Below are 17634 nucleotides of genomic sequence, written 5' to 3' on the forward strand. Positions count from 1 at the left end.
TGCGTGCGTGCGTATATGCGAGGCGGAGGAGTGATGAGTATGTGAACAATCAGTTTACATGAACAGCATCAAGCGATTGTTTGGCAGCTGATTCTGGAAATAAAACTTGTATTCAGATTACCGCGTGCACTTCAAACCTCTGCTAACAGAAAGATCTACACTATAGCTCTACATTACATATCTACAAATTCCGTGTTTTTATTTTTTTAATTATAAAACAAAAGAAGTCACAGGTCACACCGGGCCAGTACATGTCATCAATTTCTTAATGACTAATACATTATTTATCACATCTTGGCTCAAGCAACAATCAAAACATCAAGCAATGGTTAAGGCCCCGTTAAGTACATCAGACATACTAAAAATATGTTTCTGTACACAAAAATATTTAAAAAATATTTGGCGCAAATAGGAAGACATGTAGCAAGCCATCTCCATCAAAGAACTATACAGCCTCAATAAACATTTTTGGCATTGTGGAAGTTCTTACACAAGAACTTTTAGACCGAGGTTCAAGTATTCTTTGTCTTGTCTTGTTTTATCTGCACTTAATTGGCACTTGGACCGTTGGGACACGTGACCTGTCCAGAGTCCAAGCAACACTCCAATGTTGTTTTCTGAATGTTTGCAAAATTCCTGTTCTCTCTCATTTCTTTCACGGACATGTGTCTGTGGGAGCTTTCGCGAGATATCTTCAAAGTTCAACATCAGTTACTCATTGTCTTGGAGAAGTAAGAGGATTCTGTGTACAGTTCCACGATAAGTGTGTGAGTCATGGCTGGCTAACTTTTAGGAAACTTGTGATAAAGCTCTCGTATATCTTTGAAAGAAATGGTACGAATCAAGACCACAACTGATTTTAGTCCGTTTGCTGTATCTTACAAAGCATAAATGAGAAAACCAATGTCCCAAACAATTTCTTATATATTTGTTAGCAATAATAAATACATATATTCTATATAAGCATTAATAAATATTATAGTAGCCTGAATAAATCTTACAGATACTCTATATTAGCAATAATAATATCACAAAATTTCCGAGTAGACTAAAGTATCTAGGTATAAATTTATATGTACAGCAGTCAGCATTAACCATTGTTCATGTAAGAAGGGACAATCAGATGACCCCGAACCTTCTTCACTCGCCACGTTCTTTCATTCTTTTGAGGTACCGTGCTAGCCTTATCATCACGGTGGTCTTTATTGTACCTACTGTCTTGAGGGTCACGATGGAAGGTCGTTGAGATCTCGCGAGGGGAGACACTGCAGAAGCTGGCTGACGAGGCTGTTGGTGTCCAGAGACGGGCTGGAGTTGTCCTTCGTGATGCCAGAGGAGCATGGTCTGGTCTCGGGGTGGGGATCTGTCGTGCGATTGTGATGATTCCAGTCAGAAGGACACAGTTGTAGCTCACCCGATAAAGTACCCTGTGCCGCAGCAGGTGAACTGCCTTTCCATAGCGAAAGAACAGGAGAAAGAATAAAATCTTGAGAAGGGATTCTACTTTTTGCATCTCTGCCAAGCAAACCCAGGCTGAACAGGCCTTGAGATTCCAACAGTAAGTCCTGAAAGCCAGAAAACAAGTTGGACGGCTGAGCAGACAGAGTCAGCGTCGACAGATCGTCTATGGCACCTCCATCTGCCGGTGTCCCATCCCCCGCCTGCACGTGCAGCAGCAACAGGCTCTCTAAGCGCTGCTCCAGACCGGAAATGGCTTTGCCCTCGTCGTCATCCTTTTCGACTCCTCCAGTTGTAGCAGCAGTGAGGCGCAACTCTGTGGACCTCAACCCCGTTACTTCTGGTCTAGTTTGGGTCGACGGCGTGACATCGAGGTTGGAACTAGTACCGCTCGAGGAGCTGCCGAGAGTATTGAAAATGGATCCCAGAAATTGTTGAAACCGTTTGTCGTGTTTGATGTTCTGCATCCTTCGCTCGTTCTCGATCTGAATTTGGCTCCCGTCCGTGTGAGATTCCTTACCCGGCTGATAATGGGAGGGCGCAGCTTCAGCACCCGCCATCTTGCTTTTGTAACGTTCCTCCAAGGGGTTGGGCGTCAGGGATTCTGAAGTTAGGGACAAGATTCTGTGCTCCTGAGGCGTCACATGACCGGCTTCCGTCTTCGGAGCCTGCAGCACGTTCGTGGCTAACTTTTCGCGATGTTGACTTTCGTTCCTCTCTTTCAGTGCCACCCGTCCTCTCACGCCTCCGGTCACACAACATCGCCGTAGCTGACGACGAACTCCGCTATCCGCACTCTTTCTTTTTCTGACTCGCGCCCCCTCCGCTCGTTCAGCATCACGTGACACACGGCTGCGTTTGGACGACCCAGGAGCGGAAGTTGCGCAGACGCCTCCATGATGCTTGCTGCCAGCAGAGTTCTTTCCTTTGCTCTTGTACGAGGCAGGTTGTACCGGGCAACGCGCTGGACTACAGTCCATGACTACAGGGACCTGACCACCCGTGAAAACCCTTCCCCTGTTCCTCCCACTTGTGACCACGTGGCTCGATGTTGCTGGACTCGCTTGCCAGCAAAGGTCATGTGCGGCTGTCGCCGTTGTTGGGTCGTGTCGCCATAATCCAGGTGATAGCGGTGGGACTAACCCCGTGATGATGGGCCCACAGGTTGGATGGCTTCCCCCACTGACGTCACAAAGCTTGGACTGAAGCAAGGCAACAGTTTCCGGGAGACAAACCTTGCCATCCACTATCTGGCAACTGACCTTGCCAAGCTGAAACCCTCGAATCTTGGAATCGTGCTGCGGAACCTTGGGGTCTGCCTGCCCAGAGTTAGGCTGAACACAGGGTTGAGGTTGAAAGCAAACCGAATGTTCTGGGTCAGTCTGCCTTGGAACTTCTTTAAACAGAGGTTGTTGAGTAGGTTGTTGAGTAGGTTGTTGAGAAGGATGTTGAGAAGGATCTTGCAGTGTAGGACTGTCTGCCTGCTCACTGAGGGTGACAACTGTAGCGGGTATGTTCAACACGATTGTCTGCTGGGTACTGTCCGCCCCCAAATTTCTTATCAACAAACAGATCCCCCCACTTCCTGTGACGTCATCCGCAAGTCTAACCCTGTTCTCGCTCTCTTCCGGTCTGTTTTTCTCGTTTCCGTCGCCGGCATTGGCATCTGGAGATACTGCCACGGTGCACCATCCCTTTTGCAGGTCACGTGAGCATCCCGCTAGTGCAGAGGTCACCTCGACACTTTCAGCAGCAGTGTCGCTCGCGCGAGCTGCGACATCTTTTCCGCGACCTTCCACCTCCGTTCTCTTTGACAGTGGAATGCATCCTTGAGATATATCCTTCTCCACCATGACCTCTGAAGGGGTCAGTCGTTTCGGGCACGACGAGCACAGTTTGGTGTGGTGAGCGATCCTGGACAGAATGAGTGACCTCTCTTGTTGCAGACGGTGGCGCTCGGTCTCCAGTCTTTCGTTTCTGCTCTCGAAGTCGTCAATGAGCTGCAGAGAGAAGGATGGAGCAATGAGAGTGGTAAAGAGATTAATATTAATGAAAATAACAATAATAAACAGTGGCAACCAAACGTGGATTAAGGCCTACCCAAACCCAAAGGGACACCTAACATTAGTACATCATCGGACCTTCGTTTGTTTAGCTATATGACAAGATTCCACCCGAGATGAAGATAAACGATTAAAACTCAGTTGTTGTTTTTTTTTTTTATTAATTTTTTCTTTTTTTGCAGGCTTGACAAAAAATCATTGCATCATAAATCCTATTTTTCATAAACAGCAGTAAACATTATCAGCGGACTGGGTGAAAAGAAAAACTAAGACTTCCTACATATTTTATGTAATTTTAAAAACATGATTATCGTGCAGAGAAGTAAACGAAAGCACTTAAAATTTAAATAAAAAATAAAATAAAAAAATAAATCGCAGCTGCAAATAACCAACCTACCGACATAAAAAGACTTTGCACACTTGTTGTCATCATACTAAACGCTTATTTGTGGCAGTATCGGGGTATTTCCGCCACCTACACCCGATTATCCCCTTCCACAACCACCTCAGTGTCATCAGTCTTTGCATCACTTACATCATCTTTATCACCTAAAATAGACACTCGGGCTGATTTACTCACATTTTCTGTTATTCCTTCTCGTGATCGCACACACGACAGCAACTTGCTAGAAGAAATCGTACCTTGATGCTTTGATGGATAGAATCTTTCTCCAAAAAAATAGAAGAGAGGATATATTCATGCCCGAAGAATGTTCTAGCGTACGCGTGTGTGGGTGGTTCTATTTTTGTCTTTTTTTCTTTCTCTCTCTCTTTTTCTCTCGAGCTCGCTTTTTGTGTGCTCGTCTGTGTTTATGTCTGAGCTTGACTTATGTGTCTGCTGCCGTAAATACATTTGTTTATACATTCGTATTTTAGTTAAACGCTTTCTTGTATAAGTGATTTGTGTATTTTTGTGCTCGTGTGTATACCTGCACATATGTATGGCGTGTGCGTCTCTTTTTGTCCATCTTTCTCTCTTTCTGTGTAAAAGCGCCTTCCTGTCTTCCTCTTTCTCTCTTTCTGTGTAAAAGTGCCTTTTTCTTTTCATCCTTCTCTCTCTCTTTCTTTGTAAAAGGTTGGATTTTAACCTTTCCGTGAAAGTGTTGCCGGGTGAAGCATGAAACATATTTTATGGCGACATACCCGGTATGATACAATTTCTAGTAAAGGAGCCAAAGTCATCTTTATTTATACCCATGACTATATCCGGCTTCTCATCACAGAGTTTCCAGTCGAATCCACGGAATGTAAATCATTTGAGACAACTTATCACGGGTGATGGCGAAAACGGCATTTCATGCTTTCATTAGGCTGGTTGAAGCATCTCTTCGTGTATTTTAGGACCGGACCAACAAAGACACTCTGTGTTTGGAACGTTGTGAAAGCCATGTCCACATTTTCTAATAAACAAGTTCGGAAAGATCTCCATGAGTATCCAGCTGGGCATCTACCGCAAACACACGGCAGGTGACACGTCAGCGTGCCCGAGGGCTTTCTATAAGCAGCACAAGGGTCAGTCTTTTCCATCTTAGAAAGGGAAGTGTGGTATGAGCGGAAACACAAGGTCCTCTGTCAGTGGCCTGATGGAAGACCGCCGCCATCCATGACCAGAAATAAACTGACATCCTCTAACCGACTGATGTAATGACTTCAATATTGACCGTTGGGGTTATAAAATAATAATAGATAAAGAGAAAACTGAACCTTTGGCAGCGATCAAAATCTTCATCTGTGAAACTTAAAAAAAAAGCAGAAGAAGGAAAGTTTAAAGGACGAGGTGGACATTGGTTATTTCCCGTGTTTGTAGAAATGGCTGAAAGGTTCTAAAGGAAGAAAAAGAATGAAAGAGGAAGAGTAAGCGAGAAAGAAAGAGAGAGGTGGGGTATAATAATTATTTTTCGAGTTAGTTAAAAAAGTTAAAATTATGTTTTTTTTTGAAGTTAGATTTACATTTTTATTTATTCAAACATTTTTAGTTCACGTGCATGAGGCTATTATAAAACTTTTTTTTTTTACACGCAGCAGTACTTCGAATTTCATACAATTATGAAAAATTTCTTGAGAGATTATCCATAAATCTGTGCAGGTATTAGTTAATCAGAGCCTTGGCTGGTGGTAAGTTAAGGAGAAGAAATGTGTTGGATGATATATCAAAGCTCTGTCCTCTGTAGTCAGACGAACACTTGTCATCTCTACACCAGCGAGCAGATGAACCTGACATTATTCGTGTTCATTCTGGTGACATCAAGGTAGCTATACACTTCAAGGTTGCGTCCCTTGTGGAAAAGTTTTGCTGTCTAGAAGTCTATTTGTAAACATTTTGTCCCCAAGGTCTTAATATACGGACACTGTCGGAGGGTGATCATGTATTAAAGACCCTACTGATACACCCTGTCAGAAGGTGAGGATGTTTTCAAGAACATACTGATAATGCTCTCAGAAGGTGAGGATGTTTTAAAGAACATACTGATACATACTGTCAGTAGATGTTGTCGTCTGCGTTTCTCTTTCTGTCGAAACCGTTTGGCCGCTCGTCGGTTTTGTTCCCGTCGGCGAGCTTTCTTGACTTTTTCGGCCTGAGTGATCTGAAACATAGTCATGTGGACATTATAGTACAGACACGAATGATCTAGAAACACACAGTCATGTCAACATAAAATTCCAGTGACTGGGAACACACAGTCACATAAAAATTCCATTCCAGAGTCATCATAATCGTGAGTAATGTGGGACACAATCACATCGACACTACTTTATGTTTCCAAGTAAGTGGCATTATAGTTTGGGATTCATTTGGAATAAGTTATAATTTGCGTAACGGGAGATGCACGGCCAGGTACTGTAATTAGTCCCTCCCCCCACACAAAAATCCGCTCGACCTGTCGAACTGGGAGACGCGCCTCCACTACAGAACAAAAAGAAAGAAAGAAGGAGAAAACATTATGCTACCCGACCTAAACAATCTAAATATCTTAATTTAGCTTTAAGAAGCTGAAATCCTCTCTTCCCTCCTTTTTTGCTTGTTTTAATATTCTGACCCATAACTTCAACAAATAAACAAGAAGTTAAGTGTCAACTTTTCCCGAAACACAAGGGAAACAACTTGCAAGAACGACAATTGTTGACATTACTGACCACTGTTTTTTTGTCAAATCAAATCAAATCAAAACAGACTTTATTGTCTGCCCAGGAGGACAGAAATTTGTCTTTGCTCACATACCCATACAGACATTTAACAAACAGTTAGGAGTAAAAGTGAGGAGTAAAATAGTGTTGATTGCACCAGTCCATCAAGGCAGTGTATGTTTATCCTAACAACAAACCTTGGGTGACCAAGGGCCTAAAAGCACTGCTGAACAAAAAGAAACATTTGTTCATCACGGGCAGAAGCCCACGACAGAAGATTAGTACATAGAGAGGACCATGATGCTATCCGTTGGGTGGGCAGAGGCTCTACGAGCATACTAGTTAGTCCGCTTTCAGTAGTTTGCCGGTGGACCAACGAGTGTCGACGAGATTGAAACAGAGGTCGAGTTAGCTCTCGCCATAAACCCGATGTGTCAGAATGCGGCTCGTGGTTACATCTTGAGCTCGCTGGAGGAACCTGCCAGACGTCGAGTGTTGATGCTTCCGCATGACGCAAGAGATACGCCGAGAAAGATCTTGGGTGTCCTAGTGGAGGCGTACGGCGAACGGAAAGAATCAGTGCCACAGCAACGTGATGAGGTGGTCGACGAATACGCCGCGAAGCTCCAGAATTTAAGCAGTAACCACGAGGCAGGGCGGAGGATGATGAAGTTCAGTTTCCATGGAAAAGATGGAGAAATTTAGTTTCCATTGATTTCTCTATTAAACTGATCGTCTACAAAAATCTCTAATTTTTCCGTTGAAGTTTTAAATGTTGGGAAAAATATCTCGAGCAGAAATCCACACCAGCGACAGAAAAGCCATGTACAAAGGTAACAACTTCAAGTCGACAACATTTGGAAGATTTCGACGAAAGAGCAAAGACCATTAGGAAGTACATTAGGAAGCTGTGCGTGTAACGGGTGCTGACAGGTTAGAAAGAAAAAGCAGGGTAGTTTATGATTCATCATCCGCCACGTCCGGAGCGACTTGGAAATGGAGCGTGACGCCAGCTTCCTCTGCTTCATTGCTTCCCGAGGTTTGTTTTGAAGTGGAGGTGCGGACTGCTGGGTGTGTTTGTCTTGGGTAAAGCTCACCGCACCTCTACTCTCCCCACCTGTGCACCCTTACAAAAACGTGTTCGCGCATGAATAGTTTGGCAAGTCTCCCCGTTGCGCATGCGTCGACTCGGAAGAATTATTGCTGACGCAGGGCAACGTTCGAGAACGCACGTGCGAGCCAAGTCTCAGCTGGCGATACACTTAAAATATTTTTTTAAAAATTCTTGACCAGGAAGAAAATAGAGGGAACGTGATGATGATGGTAGTGTGAAGAAGAATGATGAAGATGACGACGACGATCTTTTGACACCTGTGATCAGACAGAAGCACTTCAAACCAAGCAGCAGCAGGATTGGCTACAATGATTTGAAATATAAGATATGACCAGAAAACAACAAAAATAACAGCGAGTCTTCATAACGCAACAGTCTAGTGAATAACTATCACCACGGTCTGCTGACCGTGACCTCTAACACCAGCAGACCGTGAAATTTTAACCCTACCATCAATTGACCATGAACTCTAACACCAGTTCACTGTCAACTTTGAACACCACGAACTTAACGACCGTAAAATACACCACCACACACATTTGACCGTGAACTTCAACACCCAGAACAGTTGAGCGTGAAAAAAAAAAAAAACAGTTTTAAGACTCGTCGCACCCGCTGACCCTCCAGACAGCCCTCCAGAGGTCGGCACCCGAAACAGCAGCGGCCCACGTGGGCTGGAGGAAAAGTGGAGGGGGAGGTGAAATCAAATCATCACCATAAAGCAGCCAGCCATATCTGATTACTCGGGATGCTGGGCGCACGCTTGAAGGCGTTTAGACAAGAGTTGCAGCGCCTGGCGGCGTGTCGCCAATTATCGGAGGGACTCACGTGGTCTGCGCGCGCACAGCGGTCAATCGATGACCTACTTTGGCCCGCCGACCCAGTCTACGGAACTCAGCCACGTGGCACCGAGTGACGCGCTGGCCTATTTATAACTCACAGGCTCCCAGTGCCGCCGGGGTGGAAAGGCGGGGTGGGGAAGAAGAGGTTCAAAGCGATACCCGGTATTTCCGGGTAGGGGCAGCAGCCTGAACGATGTCTTTGCATGAATAGTTTGTCTTTCAATCGTAGCTGCAGCTCGGGTGGGTGCGGCGCTGCCTGATTATTATTATTTTGTTGTTGTTGTTGTTGTTGTAATTTAAGGGATGAAGGTGACAAGTATAATGAGTAACATTGTATTCAGCTACAGTATTTCTTTTGAGGGGTATTTTTTTTTTTCGTCTTCTCTCTCTTCGAGGTGAAGCAGGTTACCGATTGGGGTACCGTTGTAGCATTTCTTTACAGTCCTGCTATCTGATAGCGAACTGGTCCCGTTTGGCACCCACCTGGCTTAGACTTGCGTCGATACTCACAACAAGGAATGACAAAAAATAAATAAATAAATAAAAATAAATAAATAAATGCAGGATGTATAGACTCGCGGTTGTAGGCAGAAGACGAAAGAAAAAAAAAAATGTCGGAGTCGGGTCATGACATCTTTACTTGTCCCTATTAACTTCACAGGCGTGCTTGTTGCTTCCACGTTGTCAGTCTACCAACAAGATTCGGTGTCTTCTGTAGTGGAAACATGCAATGATGGGGTAGATGCATGGTATATGGTATAGAGTATAGATGGTAAATATATATATATTATCCGTGGTATATGATATATGATACGTGGTAATTTTGTTTGGTATACCGGTGGCATATGTTGTATGGTATAGGATTAGGATGTATGAAATATGAATAAAATGTCTTCTGCATCAAAGAACAACACGTCCAACAGCTCTCTTTGTCCCTCTAACATCACCTGTACCCGGTCACATACCCGACCTCACCTGCACCTGAATATCCGATCGACACAGAACCCACCCGAGAGTTTCACATCTAGGTCACTCGCGGACTTCTGAACTTGTGGGTACCAAACACAGTGATCGCCGTCTCCCGGGTGGGTTGACCGGGTACGTCTGTCTAGACTGGCCAAGCAATCGATGGCCACCAACAGCGGTTCGATTCCGTCTGTGCTCATAGCCCCGTAAAGTCTTGCGTCACTTCCGTATGGTCTGCTGGGCACTGGCTCGGTGGGCTACAACTTCATTATTCAAGAAGCTGTCTGCAAGCTGGATTTGACCAAATTAGCATGAGTTCCAACCTGACGCAAATGAGGCCACAGTGATCAAATGAAACTAGCAAAACCCTCGACAGGACGGCGCCATTTTCATTTCCTTGACAGAGGGTTGATCACAGTACTCGAACCAGACTTGGGTGCAGGAAAGGCTTTGTTATTATTGTCAATCTGCTTTTTTATTTTTGCCAAGCTGTTATGATATGACCTTAATACAGACTCTATCCATGAGCTTAATAAAATGTCCATGAACAAATTTGCTGGTAGAGACCTAGAACTCTACATCAGGCTCTCTACAAATCTTTCCTTTGTTCTACGCAACGTTGCATCGGTGATGGAGCTGTTTGTACTTGGTTACAAGTGTATTTGAACCCCCAAACTACCTAACTGTCATACAAAATGGTACAAAAACATCAGTAGCTACTGAGACTTCAAACTGTTCAATATTTCGCAAAGAGTTTCCATGTGTTCAGTTCAGAGAAAGGCAGAGAACCCGGAGAAAACCACCCGGTCACACCTGTAAAAAGGTGTCACATTATGAGAAAGGTTGGTGGGGCCGAGAAGTGTTCTTGTGTTGGAGCACACTCCTTTGATGAATTAGCCATTACAGGTAGAAAAGACTGAAAAGTTTTATTTGTGGTATAGTTACAGTATAAACACTTGTCATCTGATGGCATCGGCTTGACATGAGAAATTTTGTAGCAAAGCTCTAGAATTCTCCAGACATTCAGTTAACATTTTATATTTAATTGTTTACGGAGGGAGCTGGGGCTCTGAAGTGCACATTATTTTTCATTGCTCTTCTTGCTTAAATGATAGAAAATGCATAATTTTCAGGCTGCTTTAAGTAAAAATATATTTTAACTATTCATATTTTAATACCGCACTGACTTAGACCATCTAAAACAAGACAAAAGACAGTAAAATTATACCTTGTTCAAAATATCCCTTTTGTCATCATGTATAATTGTAATTTTTAGTTGAACGTTTTAAAACTTACTGCTTGAGGATTATTATAAGTAAATACAATGATTAATTGACAAGAATGAATAGTTCTGTAGCTGCTACACTGTTGGATTTTAAAAACAAGAAAATGACGAAAATTTATTTACATAATATAGCAGAAAATTAAAACTTTCTAATCAGACGCATATTTTAATATTTGACAACATGAATCCGAAACTAAAGCTGAAATATTGTGTGAAATAAATCAGGCTTTTACCTCGATGAGACGAGGCTACAGCGCGTGAGTCAGAGGCCGCACCCTGACAGACGAACGACCTCTGACCCTCTACAGTTCACAGATTTTATCCTTTTCATGCTTCGTGAATGCACTGGTCATTCAGAGCTTGAAAATGTTCTTTTTATCCTTTCTAACTCCCCCTTCCCATGGTAGTTCAGTGCTTCTCTTTGTTTTTCTACAGCATAAAACACGTCCATTGAGTTTAACACCGAGTGGACCTTGACTAAATAAATATAATGTATTATGTACATACACAATGTATTGTATACTGGTTAAACTTAGTGGAGCTACACCATCAAGACTCTACAGATAGACATAGGCAATGCTTGTACAGCAGTACATTGGGAAAACACAATAGAAATACAGACATAAAGATCAGAGAAGGGTTTTGATATTGGTATTGTCAATGTGTAAAGAATGATCAAATGTTTGTATCAAAATTTAAAGATTGTCGCACTTGTTGCATCTACCAAATCATACATGAAAAAATTGAGGCCCATGAAAAATGTCAATGGTGCTCCTTATTTAGCGGGTATATGTAGCCATGGATATATTTATTAGCTGGAACACCCCAATGGCACAGAAATGTATTGGCAAGAATAAGAACGAGAAGCTTGGGGTTCAATGCCTGGAGCAACAATACAAACATACTGTCCAGTGTATAAGAAAACTGATCAAACTGAAGATGAAGCTCAATTTATATACACTTGTCGAGTTGAAAAATGTAATTTTTCCCCAGATATTTAACACTGAGATTAGATAAAGTACTGACAATAAAAAAAAAATTAGATTATATTATCTCTGTGGCAAAATAGCTGATACAAGTAAAATTAGGACAACAAAAATTTCAGCACACACAAGTTGAAAAACTGTTCAAGCAAACTGTGGATTAGCTTATGGCGTTACAGGTATAAGAATATGTAGAGACAGGAATATTGTATATTGCTCTGGAAGTGCTTATATGTCTGCTTTCCTTTAAGTCGTTTAAGAGGAAGCTAAGACCCCCAGTATGAGCAGAAATGCATGATGGTCATACATAAATCCATTCTTGTAGATTGGGGTGTGTGTGTGCGTGCGTGCGTGAGTGTGTGCTTAAAGAAAAAAAAAAACCGTTGGGGTTTCCTCTAACAAAATTATCTTAATATACGAGCAGCATATTTCTGAGGCAGCGTACCTTTAAAATATAAAGAATTTCTGACGCAACCTTTTACTGTTTGAAAATACATTTGGGGCAACAACAACAGCAGCAGCAGCAGCAATGCGCTGTACTGGAAAAAAAAAACCCGAAGTAAACACACTGATATATGAAAGAAAATAAACAGAAACTACACGAATAAACCGAAACTCATCGACAGACGCATATATAGAGGCACAACACCACAGTATTAATTAAACTAGGAGCCAGGTCCTGCAGTCAGGGCGAGGGGAAAGGTCAGTCTCAGCACTTCATTAGAAGTTTTGTCTTGAAAGAACTTCTAGGGGGACCACAACCCTGACAGCGGGGAGGAATTAGCGAACACCACAGCAGTCTAGAAAATATTTATAAAGCAAGATGCAGGATGAAACAAAACAAACTTATCGTCAGAAATTGTCAACACCATTCAGAGGTAATAGACTCGAAACCTAATTAACGAAAAATGTAGCGAGAAAACTCGGTTTACATAGAGAAAACACAAAAGTGAAATTTGCAGTTAAACGCTGTGTGAAGAAAGAGTTTTTCCACTTTGGTGAATAATAAAATATAATCTGCATAAACTATGCACACCATCCTAAAAGACAGAAATAAAGATGACTGGTGTATATATATATGTTTCCTGTTTGGTAAGATGCAGCTTCAGAGTATTTGTCAGTCATGACTCACTATTCACAAATGTTTCCTACATGTTTGGGCTTGTCTAAAGTCTCCAAACAACTCCATTTCTAGCCACGCAAAATAAACGGTAAATGTCTATGATCATGTTAAATACATGTAGTTGTACGTCAACAGTTCACAGTTTTGTTGACAACATGAATTGTTTTACAAAAATCATGACACGCTTTTTTTTTTAATTTATAAAAGCACGGACAAATATACAAGAAGGACATTTTCGGTTAATCTTGAAATGGAATGCACGATGAAAAAGTCAGAAGGAAGCTTTTTACTAGAAGGTGTTTTGTAAGTCTTGAACTGAACAAAAGTAAATAAATAAAATGAGCAAAGCAACATAACAAACACACTTTACTCCAAAAATAGACGAAGAACTTACGAAGCATGCAAATTATTTTCTGCTGAATGCAAAAATATGCAAATTTTGTAAAGAAAAGATATAAGATGAGCAGTTGGAGAAGACTGTGACACAACTTTTCAAGGCTATAGAAGAAAACAACACACACGCACACACGCGTGAACAAACTACAATTCGGAAAAAAAATAAACAAGTTAAAAAAACTAACGTGGGTTGGAAGTGGTAACAAATATGAAGTAAAGAAAAAGTTTACAGTTGGTGATAAAAAATGTAAACAATTTGAATCGAAGAAAACAGCATAAAAAAGGGACAAAAGAGAGAAAGAAGGAAAAATAAAAATAAAAACCACAAACATGCTAGAAAAAAAAACCTAAAAAATAAATAAATAAAATAAAGCGAAGATAAGAAAAAAGATAAAAGTAACGAGCTATAAAACGAAAGATTTTAAGAACAAGTGAAGGGAGGCCTGTACATATAACTTCTGTAGTGGAGTGAGACCTAGAGAGATACCATACCTTGTATGTAGTAGGAGTCGCTGTAGGCAAGACCAACTCCTCCTTTCCCTCCAACAGACGGCGGGTTTGTATCTTTAACCACAGTTCTTTCTTCAAAATGGGGGTCAGACTGCCCGTGGCCTGAGCCTGTGCACTGGCCGCCAACAGGTCGGCATCAAAACTTGAAAACATTTTGCAGCTAAACACAGCAAACAGCAAAACACATCGAACTTCAACATAAGTCATGGGTCGTAAGACCCCGTATGAGCTTTAAATGCCCGTATGCACCGCAAATCTTGAACCGGTTTGTGGGTAAACCCGGACTCGATCTCCTGTGCGGAGTGGGCGCAAGCGAGGAGTGCTAAAAATAAGATCGGGGATTTCCGTACCGTAAGCTTGCTCGTGCTATTTATGTTTGGACGGTGCGGGGCAGGTCGGGACTTGCTTTTGATGAGCCAGAATGCCAAGTAAGCTAGAAAACAGAAATAAGCTGACAAGTGTGTCTATGTGTTGGGCAGAGGGGTGGAGAAATGTAGGTTCCGAAGCAGTAATCCCCGGGCAAGTCACACAGTGTCGCCCGAACAGAGTTCCGATGTCGCGAAGGGTTAAAAACGGAGATTGCCGAATAGTCCAGCCTCAACAAGCGACTTGCATGGACTATCAAGTCATCCAGTCTTTTTCAGCTTTAGAAATCCGACAGACTCTTAGGTTTGGGGACTTGTATAATTTTTTTTTTTTGAGACTATGAAACTCCGTGCATCTAATTTTACTCATTATTTGTAGGAGATAGTAAGGAAAAAAACCCCCAGTAATAATGGTGAAGAAACAGAAGACTACTGCCATGGTTTGGTTTATTTAAATAATTTTGCTAGAACGTAAAGGCTAAAATAAAATCAAACAAATAAAAAGAAACACAAAAAGAAAACAAAACCAAAATAATAAATAAACAAACCAACCCATAGTAAGGACAACCCCTTTCCTGTAGATATTAGCGGTTGCAATATTTATCTCTCCCACACGCTTTGCTGTTGGAGTTTCGGTCATTTACAGTGACGACGGCAAAAAAAAAAAAAATAAATAAAAAAAAAAAAGGTAATCAAGATGCTGTAGTTGATATTTACTCTTTTACAAACCTGACATTTATGAAAATTAACTTTGAGCACTGTGAGTTTGAAGTGTTGCTGGCTGGCGAGCACAGAATGTAAAAGAGGTTCTGAGAAGATAGAACTGGAAGTTCAATAACATTTTTTCCAATATGTGCAGGTGGTGGCGAAAATCTTAAAAAAATCTTTGCGTTGCCAAGCGTGAATTTGAAATATTATGCGGGTAATATTTTCCCATAAAGGCTTATTCTTTCTAAATCACCTTTATACATGAAGACAGATAGGCTGGCAGGTAGACAGAACGGATGAAGAGATGGAAGAACAAAGATACAGAAATAGAATCAGACAGATAAATCAGGAAAAACGAAACGAAAACCAAAAGAGCATAGTCACACCTATAAAAGATTTCATTGTGCATAAATGTTGTATATTAATACAATTTAATATAATTCGAAAACTACACTACAGCGCATGACACGCTTTTCCTTTATTCCGGTTACTCACTCTCTCCATAACAAATACTTTTACTGGGCTGTCAATAGGTAGGGGATGAGGTGAGGTGGGGTGAGGGTACATTGCTGACGAAGTGGCTGTCAAGCAAAGGGAGGTGATTCAGGAAACAAATGTGGATTGTGTTGTGTAAACTCTCAGCGTCACCTACCTCGCGCGTGTTTAGCATAATCCAGGCCACGCCCCTTTGTACCCTCCAACCACTTTGCCCTTCCCCTCCCCCAGCCCCATCAAACCCTAGAGGGATGACTCGTCACACAGCCGTCTTGGTGTGTTTAGATGAAATGTCGTGTGGAGGCAAGACAATAAATGTGCGGCGTGTACATAGGTTGCAGCCCGCTGCGCTGAGTCAGCTCCCTTTGTCTGCAAGTCGAAGCTACATTTTTATTCACGCACGCACTCGCACGTGCGCAAAAGATGTAGAAAAAAAATTTTTTTTTTTAATAGTAGGGGGTTGGATTTATGATCTTCAGTTACGTACAAAAATTAAAGTGCCTGAACATTTTGACACGTGTTTGATTGGCCACGTGACTCGAATAAATCTGATGTGGAGCAAAGCTTTGCTTCAGATCCATGGAACTGCTTTAGTCCATAGGGACAAGATTATAATTAGGCAATAAAAATGTGTCCAAGAACTGGCTATTCTAAGATGAAAAATATATGTGTTTAAAATTGACAATCAGTTTACAAAGGTCAGAACCGCTGACTAGTTATAAGGAAGGTAAACATTCTATTCTTTTTTTATCATATTATCCCTGTCCTTCTTCATGATGTATAGCTTATTAGAAAAAAAAAAACATGAAGGAAAGGAAGTGTGATTTGTGTGTTCAATGAATTTCCCAACATTTTTTCAATAATTTAATTTTTAGAACCGTGTTCAAGAAACACCATACTGCACCTTGAGAGCAAGAATGTTTTTATTTCCTGACTGAAAGCACTCAGGAGGGTTCGCGACAAATGTACACCAGTATGGTTTGAAAGCAAACTACAATATTGCAGACACAGGTACAACACTCCATCTCGTGTAATAACGGCGGAATGCTGGAGAAGCAGATTTGCGGGTCGGCACAGGTTACCTTGTTTCCGGATGTTTGCCTGAGAGGCAGGCTGCGTGAGTCAGCGGGGGCTTCAGATACTGTTACTTAATGACTCAGTACTTGTGGTCGCCGACACCCCGGAGGTCACGGCACACCGCTGCAAAGCAGGCACTGCGACTTCTGAGGTAGACTGCGTGTCACCTGACACACATCCTGGGGTAGACTGCGTAACCTGGAGGCTGAGAGAAGGTGGGGGTCACTTCGTGCTTATGCTTGTTGTTACCTCACAAATCTGATGTGATGGGAGTCAGAACGAAGTAGAAAAAATACGCCATAAAGCTACGAAACAGCAAGAATATATGGCTACATCGCTCTTTCATTCAAAAGAAATCCTTTAGGTCGTTAACTCCACGAATTCGTTTTCATACCCTCATCTTCCATGGCTCACCTTCGACAAGAGAAGAGCATTTTGTAATATCCGCCCAAAAATAAAATAAGTGAACCTATTGGACAGAAAGAATCACGTGACTTGAGGAATACAAATGTCCTCAGATTTCATAACCCAGCCATGCATGGCTGCGACGCCCTCCGCTGCCCCAGCTGAACCCACCTGACGTCCGCCATACTTGAGTGTGACGTCACCTTAGTGTTGTGTGCGTGACATCATCCACTCAGGTGTATGCAGGTATTCGTGCGTGTACACGTGCATATGTCTGTGCGTGTGCATGCGTGTGCGTGTGTCCATGAGTGTAAGTAATTACATGCGAACGTTTACCTAACTACATTAGGATGGACGGATGGCTGGCTGGATGGATTGACATATATGTATCGGGGAGAGACTGCGCGTGCAGATGCTCGCACGTGTATTGATGCGCTCCACCAGTCGAAGGTTCTGTCACTCACCTACCCGTACCCCTTTGAAAAAAACCCAAACAACAAAGTTTGCCCATATATCTCTGACTCGATTGCACGTGTCTTTGATTTCATCGCCCCTCTGTCATTTTACTGCCCCGTTCCGCCTTGCCCTGTGCACGTGTTTAAACTTTTCGTTTATTCTGAATTTGTTTTGCGGCGTCGTCTACTGTCTGTTTTTTGCTTGGCCTTAAAATAGACCGTTCAGTGCTGAAGGCGATTGTGTGATCGTCTTCTTCCGCAGG

General features: G+C 42.2%; 1 protein-coding gene across 1 annotated transcript; it reads right to left on the reverse strand.

Moving 5' to 3' along the window:
- Positions 1 to 485: 485 nt before the first annotated feature.
- On the reverse strand, positions 486 to 14207 carry LOC112571246. Its single transcript, XM_025250118.1, has 3 exons — positions 13849 to 14207; positions 5999 to 6106; positions 486 to 3458 (listed from the first exon to the last, which is right to left on the reverse strand). Exons 1-3 carry the CDS (start codon positions 14071 to 14073, stop codon positions 1227 to 1229), a joined length of 2565 nt encoding a protein of 854 aa, XP_025105903.1. The 5' UTR covers positions 14074 to 14207; the 3' UTR covers positions 486 to 1226.
- Positions 14208 to 17634: the final 3427 nt, after the last annotated feature.

The sequence above is a fragment of the Pomacea canaliculata genome, linkage group LG8 (assembly GCF_003073045.1).
Source record: "Pomacea canaliculata isolate SZHN2017 linkage group LG8, ASM307304v1, whole genome shotgun sequence".
Lineage (NCBI taxonomy): Eukaryota > Metazoa > Mollusca > Gastropoda > Architaenioglossa > Ampullariidae > Pomacea > Pomacea canaliculata.